The 13,417-nt window shown below is 37.7% G+C and overlaps 1 protein-coding gene across 1 annotated transcript in view; it reads left to right on the top strand.

Moving 5' to 3' along the window:
• Nucleotides 1–1,009: 1,009 nt before the first annotated feature.
• LOC117381874 (protein Aster-B-like) overlaps nucleotides 1,010–13,417 on the top strand; it is a 46,196-nt gene continuing 33,788 nt past the window's right edge. The window contains exons 1-2 of the mRNA XM_033978915.2: nucleotides 1,010–1,063; nucleotides 10,193–10,466. Of these exons, the coding sequence (XP_033834806.1) occupies nucleotides 1,041–1,063; nucleotides 10,193–10,466 (297 nt within the window). The 5' untranslated portion in view covers nucleotides 1,010–1,040. The remainder of the gene's footprint in view (nucleotides 1,064–10,192; nucleotides 10,467–13,417) is intronic.

A 13,417-nucleotide genomic window follows, 5' to 3' on the forward strand; every position in this document is an offset into this window, starting at 1 on the left:
AGAGCCCAGTGGGAGCTGATTCCTGCCAGCTCCTTTAGGGTACGTCGCCATAAATGTCATCACAACGAAGTGCTACATACTGTCTTGCTTTTCTATGGATAGCTGCAGATCACGCAAGCGAGTAGCAGATTTTTTTCCACATTTACGCCAAAATGGCTACATGATGCTGCTAAAACCTACTCATATCACCAATAAAGTAATAAAATTGGAGAATGAAGTGCAGAGCATGGGCATGTAACCTGGCTCACACCAGATTAATATGTGTAGCACTCTGAATTGAGTTCTACACATTTATAAGTCTGGAACAACTCTCGCAGAAAGCAATTAGCAAATATTTTAATCTGATTGATCGAAGCGTCGCAGCGAGGAATAAACCCAAAAAATGTTGTCACTTTTCGTTACTAAGTTTGTTATATCCAGTTGAGAGAAAATTTATGAGAATTCATCTTAGAAAGCGGGTTTTGTGGTGACAAAAATGGAGGCAGATTGTCTTGAATGCAGGAGAATAAAGATCACTCAGACATGCATAAATCACTCAAAATACAACTTTGAGTGGGTAAATGAGAAGGGAAAATTGTACATAATAAGTCTCCTTTAAAAGACTAGATCAGATCTCCTTTAAACAGTCTAAACAATGCAAAACATGTGACTTTTAATGCTTTGTATTTGCATGTATGAGGAAAACACATTTAACAGTCTGTCATAGCCTCACTGCTCACCTACCTCTCCTCTCACACATGCGCACACACACCCCCCTCCCCTCCCTCTCAGCTGGCTCTGGGAACAGCAGCAGCACAGGCAGAGGCAGAGGCAGGAGGCAGGTTGTCCCCCACTCGGCTCCACATGTCCTGCCTGCGTGGCGGCCCGTTATAAATGGAGCTTTCTGCTAGCTCACCAGCCCCAGTTCCACTTTGCATCACTCCCTCTCCGCCATCACTAGCCACCTGCAGCGAGAAGAGCGAGACATGGCAGCGCATGAGTGAGAGGCAGGCTGGAAGGGCAGACCCGACAATGGCTACCGGACAGCGCAGTTCGTCTTGATGAGGGGATTCAAGATTAGCTGGTAAGGGGCGATTTTAAAGGTCCCATGTTACACACAGTTTACTCTTGTGAGATTTTAGCCATGTTAGAATCTTGTTACCTCATCAAAAGCAAATTCTGAGTTATTTTTTGTCCACACGTGCTTGAGTAATTTGGCATTATTGTGCTGTTTGCAACTCCAGTGTTCAAAATGGTCTCTTCTATCTTGTGATGTCATTAAGTGGTAGTTTTGAAAGTTACCTATTTTTAGGCTGAATTGAACTGGTTAATCTCCAATACAGTAGATTACTCTAAACCCTACCCTAAAATTGTTGTATTTAAAAAGGTTTTTATTTGACCTTTTATTCAGCTGAGCATGCCACAGAAACTCCACATCATCTTCTGGTGCACCAAGAAGCGAAGACGTTTCAACAAGGCTAAAACAATAGCTATGACTTAAAAAATGTGTTTATTCCAGGGCTGCAGATTATCCAATTGATTCAAGTGAAGGTGCATGGAGTTTAAAAAGCACAGTGGAGTGCTTCCTGTATTACGACTTGATGACATCACAAGGTGGAACAGTGTTTTTCACAGACAAAATATGCAGGGTTTATGTGTTAAACATGTGTGAATGAAACAAAACAGAACTCCTAGCCTGTTTTTATATGACCAAGTATAAGGGTCACATAAAAAAAAAAAAAAAAAATGCAGCCGCTACAAGAATAAAGTTCTAATATCACATTATGACATTATGACATTAAAGTTGTAATTTAATGGTGCATGAGGGTATGACCCTCATGCACCTCTGCACGTAGCTGAACAGGGCAGGGCAACAAATGTATTCACCAAATCTGTTCCATTGGCTTTGCGCTTTCTATGCTTGTTTACACTTGTTTACGGGATTGTGGAGCTGTGCACAATCAGACAGCGGCAGCTCATGTTTACACAGAACCTGGAACATCCATGGATACAGGGTATATGCAGTGCTCCAGACCTACAATACACTGTGGTCGATTCTGCATAAAGAATTTGGGGTCAGGGACTGAAACCAGTTTGAGCTCTGTGTCTTGGACTAAACTGTGCACATTTGGAGACAGAAACAGGACAGTGCAGTGACAATAGAGATTAGGTGCGTAAAACCGGGGCAGCCCAGTGCGCATGGCTCCATAAGTTATAGGGAAATTATCCACAATGAGCATATCTTATGTGGAAAGTTCCCACATTTAGAATAGTAGAGAAGTGAAGCTAAGCGGAGTGGAGTACGGTTAAAGATCACACTGAGACCACCTGTTTGCAGTTCGGAGTACAGCCTGTGTCAGGCCTAATGAGCCCCAGGGAGTGACAAATTCTGCAGTCTTTTTCCAAGGAGGAGTTTGGTCACTCTACAGGAAGAAAATGTACCCTACTTCATTCAACAGTTTGTGATTGATGCGTAAGAGCAGAGAGATGGCATCTAAACTGCAGTGGCGATCTGTCTAATAACTTACAAACATATGGGATGTGTATAATGTCAGCATATCAAAGTTTGACCTCCTTTATGGGCATTTATGTAAACTTTTAACTCATCCAAGCACCAGTCTTAGCAGTCTGCATTCGCTTTGATTCGGCGTCAAATCCTAAATCACTAAATGTCGACTTTTGGCTATGACTATGATATCTATATTACAACTTTATTCTCGTAAAATTGTGACTTTATTTTCATTCACTTCTGACTTAATGTTGAAATGTTACAACTTTATTCTCAAAGCGCCCACATGTTTATATATATATATTTTTTTATGTGACCCTTATTCTTTGTCATATTTTTATACAACATTATAACAAAGATTTAAAAATGAGTGTAATGTAGGCCCTTTAAAGTGGTATTATTTAAAATTTACTTGCTTGAGCTTTTTAGTATGCAACAGTGCTCCTTCATCATTAGCGAAGTCGCAGTTGCATTTTGATTCATTCAAACATATTTTAGTATTTTTCTGCACTGTCCTTGCATTTGAGGTTTGTGTGCTCAGAAATTTCAGTTTTCATGTACCCCCTATTTCCGCCCACTTCTTTGTACTTATAGTAGCAAAAAATGAAGACTCAGAGTATTACGCCTTCATAGGGTTAAAAATGTTTAGTAGCCATTCCTAATAAAAAATCCATAAACAAAAAACTGCTGCTTGCTACAGTGAAATCCCAGTATGAAGAAGTGTTTAAAAATGATGTATCTGATTTTCAGTCATAAAATGCACACTTTCAAATTATCGGACAATAAATTATTATTCATTAATTATCAAAATATTATAATATTATAATATTTAAGTTTAAGTTGTTACAAATGTTGTTAGAGAATTATCATAGAAGCCCTTTTGTTCAACTTTGTGAAAGAATTCAGTGCTCTGGGCTAAAAATAGTAGGTCATTTTTGATAGATTTACCTTCCTACAATTTTCTAAGATTGTAGGAACCTGAAATATAAAAATATCGGTATGTTTTTACACAGCAGACGATTTTTTTGCAGGTAGGCTGAAGATGTTTTGGTTGTAAGTTTTTGATTACCTTTCACCATTATAAAATTATTCTTCATATATTTGAGCAAATTTTGCGTTGTCCAAAAACAGATATACTGTATTTAGCAGCTCTTCAGTCAAAATATGTCAGCTGTGTACTGTCTGCATCTAATAAGAAAGTTTTTATTGTCCAATAATCAGGAAATATTGAGAGTTCTGAAAAGTGCTTAGAAACTCATCACGGTGGCTAAGAATGTTCAGAATGCATGAGATAAGTGAGGAATAACTTTGGACTACTGCAAACCGTTTAAAATTAACTAGTTCTGTTTTTCACATTTTTAAAACCCGGAAAAAATCATGTACAGCGCCTTTATGGACCTGTTTTTGGGAAGCTATCTTCAAGTGGATGTAGCAATGCTTCTGTTTGTAGCAGTAGAATGTCTCTCAAAGTGAAATTGTAACAGTAAGTACTCTATTACCCACAACACAATGCTTGTTACATATGTTTACATTTTAAAATAAATAATTACATTTTCCTTTCACAAGTGGCTACAAAATACATAGTTTTTGAATTAATTTGACTTTTTTGTTTAGGTTTTGTTCATGTGGCATCATAACATTTTAGAATCACCATAGTTTAAAATTGAGGTGGAGAACGGGTTGGAATTATGTGCTGGAATTTGCTGCTTAAGAGTCAGATTGCAGATTTGTTGACCTGGTTAACATCTCTGTAATTACTGGGCCTATCCGCTATTAAACAAAAAGTGGCACGAAGTTAAATGGCTTCTCTGTCAGTATAAATAAACAAAAAAGAAAATATTCTCACACATAACTTCAGAAAGTGGTGCTATTATTTAACCTCAAAAACTTTATTCTTGTCAGTTGCAAAGACAAGCCAAAAGTTTAATGGTTCATAAATTTGAATATTTCTTTCACAAGTTACATAGGCCCCTGCCCTATATCAGAGATTATAACATCATCATTCTAACATGGCCTGTTCTATTGGAGAGCAGTACATCAATAGGTTTTGGAGTTGTCACGATACTAAAATTTCTAACTCCATTTCGCTACTATGGAAAAGGCTTGATACTCAATACCAATTTTGATGCCGCCATGACGAAGAAAAAAAAAGTCATGTTTATGTGATTTATTTATTTTTTTGTATGAATACTTGTTAAATTGAGTATCTATTTTCAGTACCAGTTTTAGTATCGATTTGTATCTGATATTCTACACTTCTGACAACCCCAATAGTATTTGATTTTGATTCTGTCATAATTTGAGAGCCTATGTACCTCTAGAGGAGATTTAATGTTTTAGAGAAAAAAAATCCAAAATATATATTAACTATAAACTAAGTCAAAAAATCTGCAAGCTGATAGATAAACAGCAAATCCAATGACAGAATTCTGACCTGTCCCCCAGCCCAGTGTTAAACTATAGGGAGTCTACAATGTTGTGATGTCACGTGAACCCAGCCTATTCTGCAGCTAGTTTGGCAATGTTACCTTTTTCTACATTTATATTATGATGACCATATTTAAAGCAGTGCCAGCAGCTGCAGTAGTACACGAAACTCTACCCAGTTTGTGCGTACGTGTGTGTATGTGTGTGAATTATAATAGGTGCATTCCTGTCCTATCTAATTAGGACTGCCTTTAGGGACAGCTGTCATAATCATTGTACCTCTGCCACTTATTAACACTGCACCAAAGTGGGGCTGACTTACCTAAGAATACGAGCGAATTAGGAGCCGTGTCCACTGGGGATAGGACGTTTGATCTAGAGACAAGACATGGACAAATTTAAAGTGCATATGAGGTTGAGGTTTTTCTAATTATGACTTTGTGTGGTGGAATAGTGCCTGTGATAAATATTTATCATCATTTTACATCAGTTAAGTGGCTGTCAGTAGTTGAGAAGAAAAGTAGAAAAATACAGAAAGTAGTGTATTTCTAAAATGAAATACCTCTATTTATGTCACATCTGCTGTCTGGTTCCAACCAGAAAGTAAAATGATAAACAACCAAAATTACAAAGCGAAATGAGTCTAACTTGTCACATGCACTTTAAGAAGGAACAAGTTACAGTACAACTAGAATGGCTTGTTTGGATCCCACTGCTGCCTTATTTGTTTCAGTGCACTGACTAGATTAAAAAAGATAAAACACACCAAGCAGTGTGCAAGCTTTGTACATGTTAATAATTGATAATGTTACAAGTAGCCTGTTGTAGTACCTTAAAAGTGGTTTCATTTTAAATTGTTTGGAGTTGTCCAGATGCAAATCTTCTGCATTGCCATCACAGTATACTAACAACAACTAGCATGTGAACCGTGCACTTCCTAATTACTGGACCATAAAATGCTTAAAAATTAGATCCAGACAGTACAGTACACAGCTGACTTATTTTGACCTCATGAGCTGCTATTGTACTGGAGGAAGACAAATTTTGCTCAACTACATGGGGAAAAAAACTGTTCTATACTGCAAACTGTACTCAACAACTTATAAAAATAAGCTTTGCAATGATATACAATTGTCTTGATTCAAAGTTGCTATCACATACATGCTCTAGGGGTTATAATTTTGCTTTTTTTGTAGAGATGTCAATACTAACTTGTTAATCAAGAATTCTCAATAAAAATGGAAACATTTTTTGTTTTGTTTTTTAATGTTTTGTTTTTTTGTTTTTTTATAAGCTCATGGTGGTAAATAATTAGGATGTTCCGTAATGCATAAGTTAAAAGCAAATTAAAATGGTTCAGCTTTTCACATTTTTAAGACAGAAAAATTAGGTACAGGATCTTCAAAATACTGTTAAGAATGTGTTAAAGTATATGATAGTCTTGGGTTTGGAAACAACATAAGCCACTGTAAAAAATGACTGTTTCCATATTATGAAACCACGCATATATAGGTTCCAATTGATTTTCCATATTCCACACTCTACATGCCTGACTGTATTTACAGCACCCCTAATAATTAATGCATGTGTGTCTCTGTGTGCATTTTTAGCTCCTGCTTCTGTCCAATAACACTACCTCGCGGTTTCATCACTTCCACTCGCTGCATAATCATTGGCTGCATCCCTGGCACTTCATCCTCCACTCTGGCTGCGATTGGCCGACGCGCAGTCTGGGGGGTCGGGTGGAGCATCTCAATTGGCTGCTGTGATCTCAGGCCATATTGTAGAGAGATCTGTCCCGGGGGAGAGAGGGGAAATCTGGGTTAGTCGACAGAATGGGATCAGCGGTGGACACGGGACGGGGCAGAGTACAGTAGACAAAATGTGAAAATTGTTAAGATGGGACAAGGCAGGGGGAATGCTTTATGGCTGTCTAAATCTATACATAAATATAAAGAGGAATGGTGTGGTATCGACAAGGACATGCCAACATTAATATATTTTATGAACGCTTGGGTTTTTATGGTTTTTCAGTGATTTAGAGACCTAAAGGTGCACTATGTAACTTTTGTGGTGGCGCCAGCTACTTGTCTTCATGGAGATGTTATTGTTCTGAGCATGACGGTGAAAAGGAGGTTTCTGACCCGCCATTGGTGAAGTTATATAGTGCACCTTTAAGACTTAACAGACTTGAACAAATGCACTGTGACTTATGTTGTGATATGTTCTTTGCTGGTATTGAAATATCAAATTGTTCTGTTATGATCAGTCAAAATGTAAAACTAATTCTATGTTTTGTGTGTGGTGATGAATCAGGTCTGTTTGCTCATGGGTCAGCATAGTAATCCAGAGTTACTGCACATATTCATTTGAAGTCAAAGGTCAGAAGCAGAACATCAGCAGTATCGCACAGAGTGCAAATATGTGGTGCACACATCTGTATACACTCCCTTTCAAAATACAACTGTAGTATATATTGTACATATCATAAACATTTGAGGAACTCAAAATTCGTTTAAAAGCATAACTTTGTGGCATGATAGAGGTTAGTATAATTTGAATTTTTTTTTTATATATTTGGTAGCCCCTGAACAACTTCGGGTATAAAAAGGTTGGTAGGCCCTGGTATAAGTGCATTTAATATAGCGTTTTAGTGTAAATGTTGTTGGCCAGTTCAGCATTAAGTTCCTGTTTTTCTTATGCCTCTTGTTTGCCCATATATTGACCAGCCTCACTGACTGCTGGTATGCACATTAGGCATCTAAATATGTCAGCAAATTTCCTTGCATCCCGGGTGATGTTGAGATGGAAAATCAGATTCAATTCACTTAGTCCCATTTTCTCCACATTAGACCCCCATTACGGCTAGCAGACACATTACCCTGGCTGATTTCCCCATATAAGCCTAGAGAACACACTCTGTGTGTGCGGTCTTTTTAACGGGGAGGGGTCTTACTCATGGTGTGACAGCGAGGGTTAAAGCGCGTCAGCCCGTTTCATTCATGCCGCTCGTGAATTAGCCCAAGCAGGGAGGGGCTTAATGCTAACAATGCCTGGAGTAGTCACTGGCACTCTCCGCTCTCATCCAATCAGGCACGGCCGGGCTTCACGCGGGGGGTGGATGCTGAGAATAGAGGGGGCTATGCAGTTGTAGCAGCGCCGATGGCCTTTGAATGATCCTGCAAAAGAGAGGAAAAATAACTGCGTACCGTGGATTAGCAAAGCAACAATGTTCTTTTTTAAGATAGGTGCTTTTGCTAGCTAGGATCGCTGTTCCATCTTCCTCCTCTCCAGCTTGCTTGTCTCCTCCTCTTCATGCTCTTGAATGAATGGCTGAATGAAACGGGTTGATGCGATGGGCTGAGGTTGTCTATGGCTGCCAGGTTGGTTAGTGTCTCTTTTAATAATAATAATAGATGTCTTGTTCCATAGCCTACAGTACAATTCTTTTTAGTCGCCATGGTCTTGCTGGGTGCTGTTTTGATTGTAGAAACTAGGATTGGATGTGTCACCTTGCACCATTTTAGATCACTGCATCTGATAGTTTGCAGGTCCAAATCTAGCATGGTCAAATACATAGAAACAAAACAAACATTTACATATCATGGTGTTTTGTTTTTTGTTTTTTTTGCACAGAATGGGGTATCTCCTGTTACAGTCACAGGGTAATGTGGTTAGTGGAAATTGATCACGCCTTTCAGAGAAGAGCTAAGCGTTAAATAAGAGCAAGCTGCTGTCATCCGTCAATACTGGCACCACAATATATCAGGACCATGCAAAGCTATTGACGCTAACTGTACTCACTATTGATGTAGTGATGATGGTGGCTCTGCGAGGACCTAGGTTGACCTCTGCAGCCAGCTTTGTTAGTGTGACCTTTGACACTAAGCAAGGGCAGTTATTAAACATTACAGAGAACTCGTGATACCAAATGGAAGGTTAATTGCTACTAAAAGTATAGTTAAGTAAGAAGGCTGGACAGGACCAGGTCACTCTGACTGTCAGCAGTGCTCTGGTCTACCAATCAATGTGACGTATGATGTGCTATTCTGGCTTTTATTTAAACTGACATTAGAGGCAGCTTTTGTCTGGCAAAGCCAAACACAGGGTGGAGCCTTGTGTGAAAACACCTAATTACGCTTGCTATGTTTGTTAGATTTATTTACATATCTATAAATAATATATCTATATAATAGAACAGCACACACTACTTTGGGCATAAATAGGCACAGCTGTTGTGTAAAAACAATTACTGTGTAGTCTAAAGGTAGATTAAATGGCTCTTCTGGACATAGAGTTACGTAAACTCCTAACTAGAGTTTATATTAGGAAACTGATCTCATAATATACGACACACTTGTTCCATAGGAACCTCTGTCCACATAAAGAGCTTTCAGCTCCAATCCTATGCAGATTAATTCTATAGTAGCTACTTGTTTGTTTATAATAATCAGTACAGGGAATTTGTCTTCCTATAAACATCAAAAATAGAACTATAAGCATGGGGTATTTTAAGGTAAATTGTATAAACACTAGAGTTGTCAAAAGTACACTAATCGATAGTAAAAATTTGTATCAAAATGAGTTAGTGATTTGAGTATCAATACTAAAAAAAAGTGACATTCAAAGGACAGATTATCAGACAGAATAATCCTGAGCTGTATAAGAACAAGTATGAAACCACAAAGAGTAGTATATGCCCATGAACCACTATGGAACCTCCCTGGACAACTGAGGGATTACACAGAAGGTCACATGGCAATATAAAAGAAAGTACTACGATTGAATGCTGAAAATTACATTCTAGTCTAAATAAAGAGTGTTTTCTATTATCATTCTGGTATCGGAAGTGCGGTACAAGCCGATTCCTTGCAGTATTGAAATTGAGTTTGAAATTTTAGCTTTATGACAAGACTAATAAACACTACAAAAGGGTTTGTTTTTCAGATGTGATGGGTATTTGATATGGGATGCCTCTGCACACTGCAATAATGTAATTTAAGTACAGCTGATAGTAGAGTAGTGTACACAACATTTATGATCAATGACAAAAAAGATTACAGCCTATTCCAGTGTATTATAGTATATCAAATCTGCTTGTGCCAGTCTGTCTTGGATTGGTTTCTTTCTGATCTTGGTCAAGATGCTAGGGACAGAACAATTTGGCTCTTAAGGATGCAGCTAGGCTAATTCACAGTAAACAAACTGGCATAGGAATCACTTACAGCACCTGCTGCGATGTTCTGTAACTGTATGTGGTTTACTGTTTGCTTTCAGTACTGCCACTAACTCCCACCGGAGCACCCCTGTCTGCTCACCTGTCCTCCGAAAGCGCTCCCGCTCCTCCACGCCTCTGCACATCCCCACGGCCGACCGCAGCAGCACCATGGTGGAGAAGGGCTCGGAGCAGCCTGCCTCGGACCGATCACCCACGTCCCCCGAGCAGCACCAGGGCCCGCAGCCTCACCACCAACGCTCCTACTCCCAGCCCGTCCAGCCCAACCACACGCACACCAACAGCAGCGGCCGCACCGGGGGCAAGAACTCCAAGGTGAGGTGGGGTAACGGCTGACTAGCACGGCTGCAGTGGAGAGAGATGCTAACGGTGTAATTAGCTTGCTTTAATTAGCATGTAGTAACAGAAATGGCTTTGCATCATGTAATAACCGACATGGCATAGTAATACAAGAAAGTGAACACGAGAAAGCAACATTTATTTCAACAATTTCACCGAATACAACTAGAACAAAATTAGCCCTTTACACATGCCCTGTAGACTAGTTAACGGTACAATTTAGCATTAGCCAAAAAGAAATTAATTCACTTACTTGATACATGCGTATTTCAGTTTGAAGTCATAGATTGTGACAAAGAATAATAGAGCAAAAATAAGAAAATATAAGTAATAAGTGAAAATATAACATAGCAATTAGCAACATCTAATGCTAACTATTAGCTGTAAATAAATAGCCACCGACCTTTAGCTTAGCCGTTTATGCTAACGTAACCTAGTAATTACTATTAACAATTATATGTTTGTGATATTTACCGTCAATTCATATTACTTGCTGCATTTATATCCAGCTGGAAACTATTTCAAACGTTCTAATGTAAAAAGTGAAAATATAGAATAATGTAAGTTACCTATTTTGTGACCATCCTCTCCAATAGCAGGGATCAAATCATTGTCTTAACTTACGGTGACTAGATTTTCAAAAATGATTATGCACTCGTCCATTCATGGCTCCTAAAAACCTCTTTCACGACTTACTTTTGAGACTGTAGGCCTATGTAAATCCAGAGACTATGAAACATTTTTTTTTTCCATCTTCTGGTCATTTTCAAGCACTTTTCTGTATTTTGGCTAAACAAATGGCAATATATTTCCCTCCTTAATGGCAATATATTTCCCTCCTTGTTAACGTGTACTGGTCAAAAATAGGGACACTTAGGCTTGTCACATAACATTCTGAAGTTTGATATATTCCTGAAGAAATTATAGACTATAAACTATAACTTTGAAATAAATGTATGCCGCTGACACAACAACCCAAGAGCAGATTTAAACCACAAAACTATTCAAATTTCAAAAAAAACAAAAAAACATGAGCTGCAATAAATAAATAGCAAATTGAAACACTTTAGTACGTAGTTTGCATCTGTAGTGAGTCATAGAAGTTTATTATTCCAATTTCTACACCTTAAATCTTATAATATAGCCTAAAATAGCCAAAAGTTTCCCAGTAGAGCAAAGAAAATATACACACAAGATCGTATAATAAAGTAGGCTACTAGTCTTTGTCATTTTGCCATGGTTTTTACATTCATATGCAACCAAAATTATGAATCAACCATTATTTATTAACCATTTAACATGAATGTAATTGCTTTCTATTGTTTACACTGAACCATGTGAATCACCGACATTCATTTCATCCTTCTGTGTAGTGTTTGTTGGTTCTTTTCAATCTGTTGTTTTTGTTTTTCTTTCTCATGCATGCTATAGTCTCACAGGCGGCACACTAAAGTAAGCACCATTCTTCTCTGGATCTTTGCTTTTGCCTGGGAACAGCCCCCTCCCTAACCCTACACAACATTCAATTTACAGTACAGCTTGGCCTGTTATGATAATTACTAGCTATTACTCTTGAGTTATGCTTCAGTACAGTGACAGATGAATGATATAATTTGTACCATTTATCGGATCAGAATGAACAGTAAAGTTCTGTGTTCTATAACAAACTATTGTCCATGCGCACTCTGGCTTCTCTCTCGTCAGATCATAAAAAACACAACAACTGATGCACCTTTTGATCCCATTTTCACTCCATTGATCTGGCCTTCCCAGAGTCACCAGGAGTGCAGTTTAAACTTTAGGCCTGAATTAGCTTTGGTTAGACCCAGGTTTATGTCTTTCATGAATGAGTTGAGGCTTGGAGATGGGGTGCTCAAGATTTCAGAATAGCCTGGACTTGTTAAGCCACTTAGATGGAATACCCCCATTATAACATAGATCAGAAAATAGCACAATATGGACCCTTTAATATGGCCAGTTTGAGGATCCAAACAAATAATGATAATGTTCAATATTTGTGGATTGTCATTTTAAGATATTGCTTACAAAAACAGTGAATCTTCCATAGCATTATATAGACCCATGCCCTTCATCTGTAATTATGACAACATCAAATTCTCGTATTATCATATTAGACTAACATCTGCGACTCATTATAAATCATACTAACTAATGGTGCAAGTGTCACTGTTAATCAAATATTTTCTGTAGTAATATACCACACTTAAAATCATGATAGGCCTAAATACAATTAACATGGTACAATTGATATTTAATTATAATTTACATTTCAATGATCATACACCGGTTGACTGAAATAATTTTTAGTTTACTTAGTTGAAAATGGGCTATTATTTAAGATTTTGCCTATGTTTGTTTTGTTTTTTTTATTATTATTATTATTATTTTTACTGAATGTAATGTAATTTATTATTTATTTTTACTTTCAGTATATATATTTTTTTCAAACTCCCATACCCTAGTATATTCACTGCACCACTGCTTAACTTCCATAATTGCATCTAACTGTGTTGATCTCACATTCACATACGCATGGCCCATGTGTCTCTGTTCATGCATGCTCCCTTCAGTCTGACAAGTTAAACCTAGTTAAAGTAAGCACTGACTGCATTTAATCTCATTTTATTACTGCTGTTATTGATTTGCTGTTACAGTCAAGAGTTTAATCAATCTTGCCAACCATATTGCCAGCTTTAAGAACAATATATTCTATGTCCCTTGTGTCCCAAAGTAGAAATAAATGAGAGTTAATTGGGAGCAGCAAGCTCTAGCAACACTAATGATCAATTATGAAAATCGTAATTGATCATTCAATATTAGGGGTGGAAAAGTGCTGAAAATGTGTATTTAATGAACTAATAATGTTCTCATTTACAAGTACAGGTACTGCTACCTAAATTGTACTA

The sequence above is a fragment of the Periophthalmus magnuspinnatus genome, chromosome 14 (genome assembly GCF_009829125.3).
Source record: "Periophthalmus magnuspinnatus isolate fPerMag1 chromosome 14, fPerMag1.2.pri, whole genome shotgun sequence".
In the NCBI taxonomy this organism is placed as follows: Eukaryota; Metazoa; Chordata; class Actinopteri; order Gobiiformes; family Gobiidae; genus Periophthalmus; species Periophthalmus magnuspinnatus.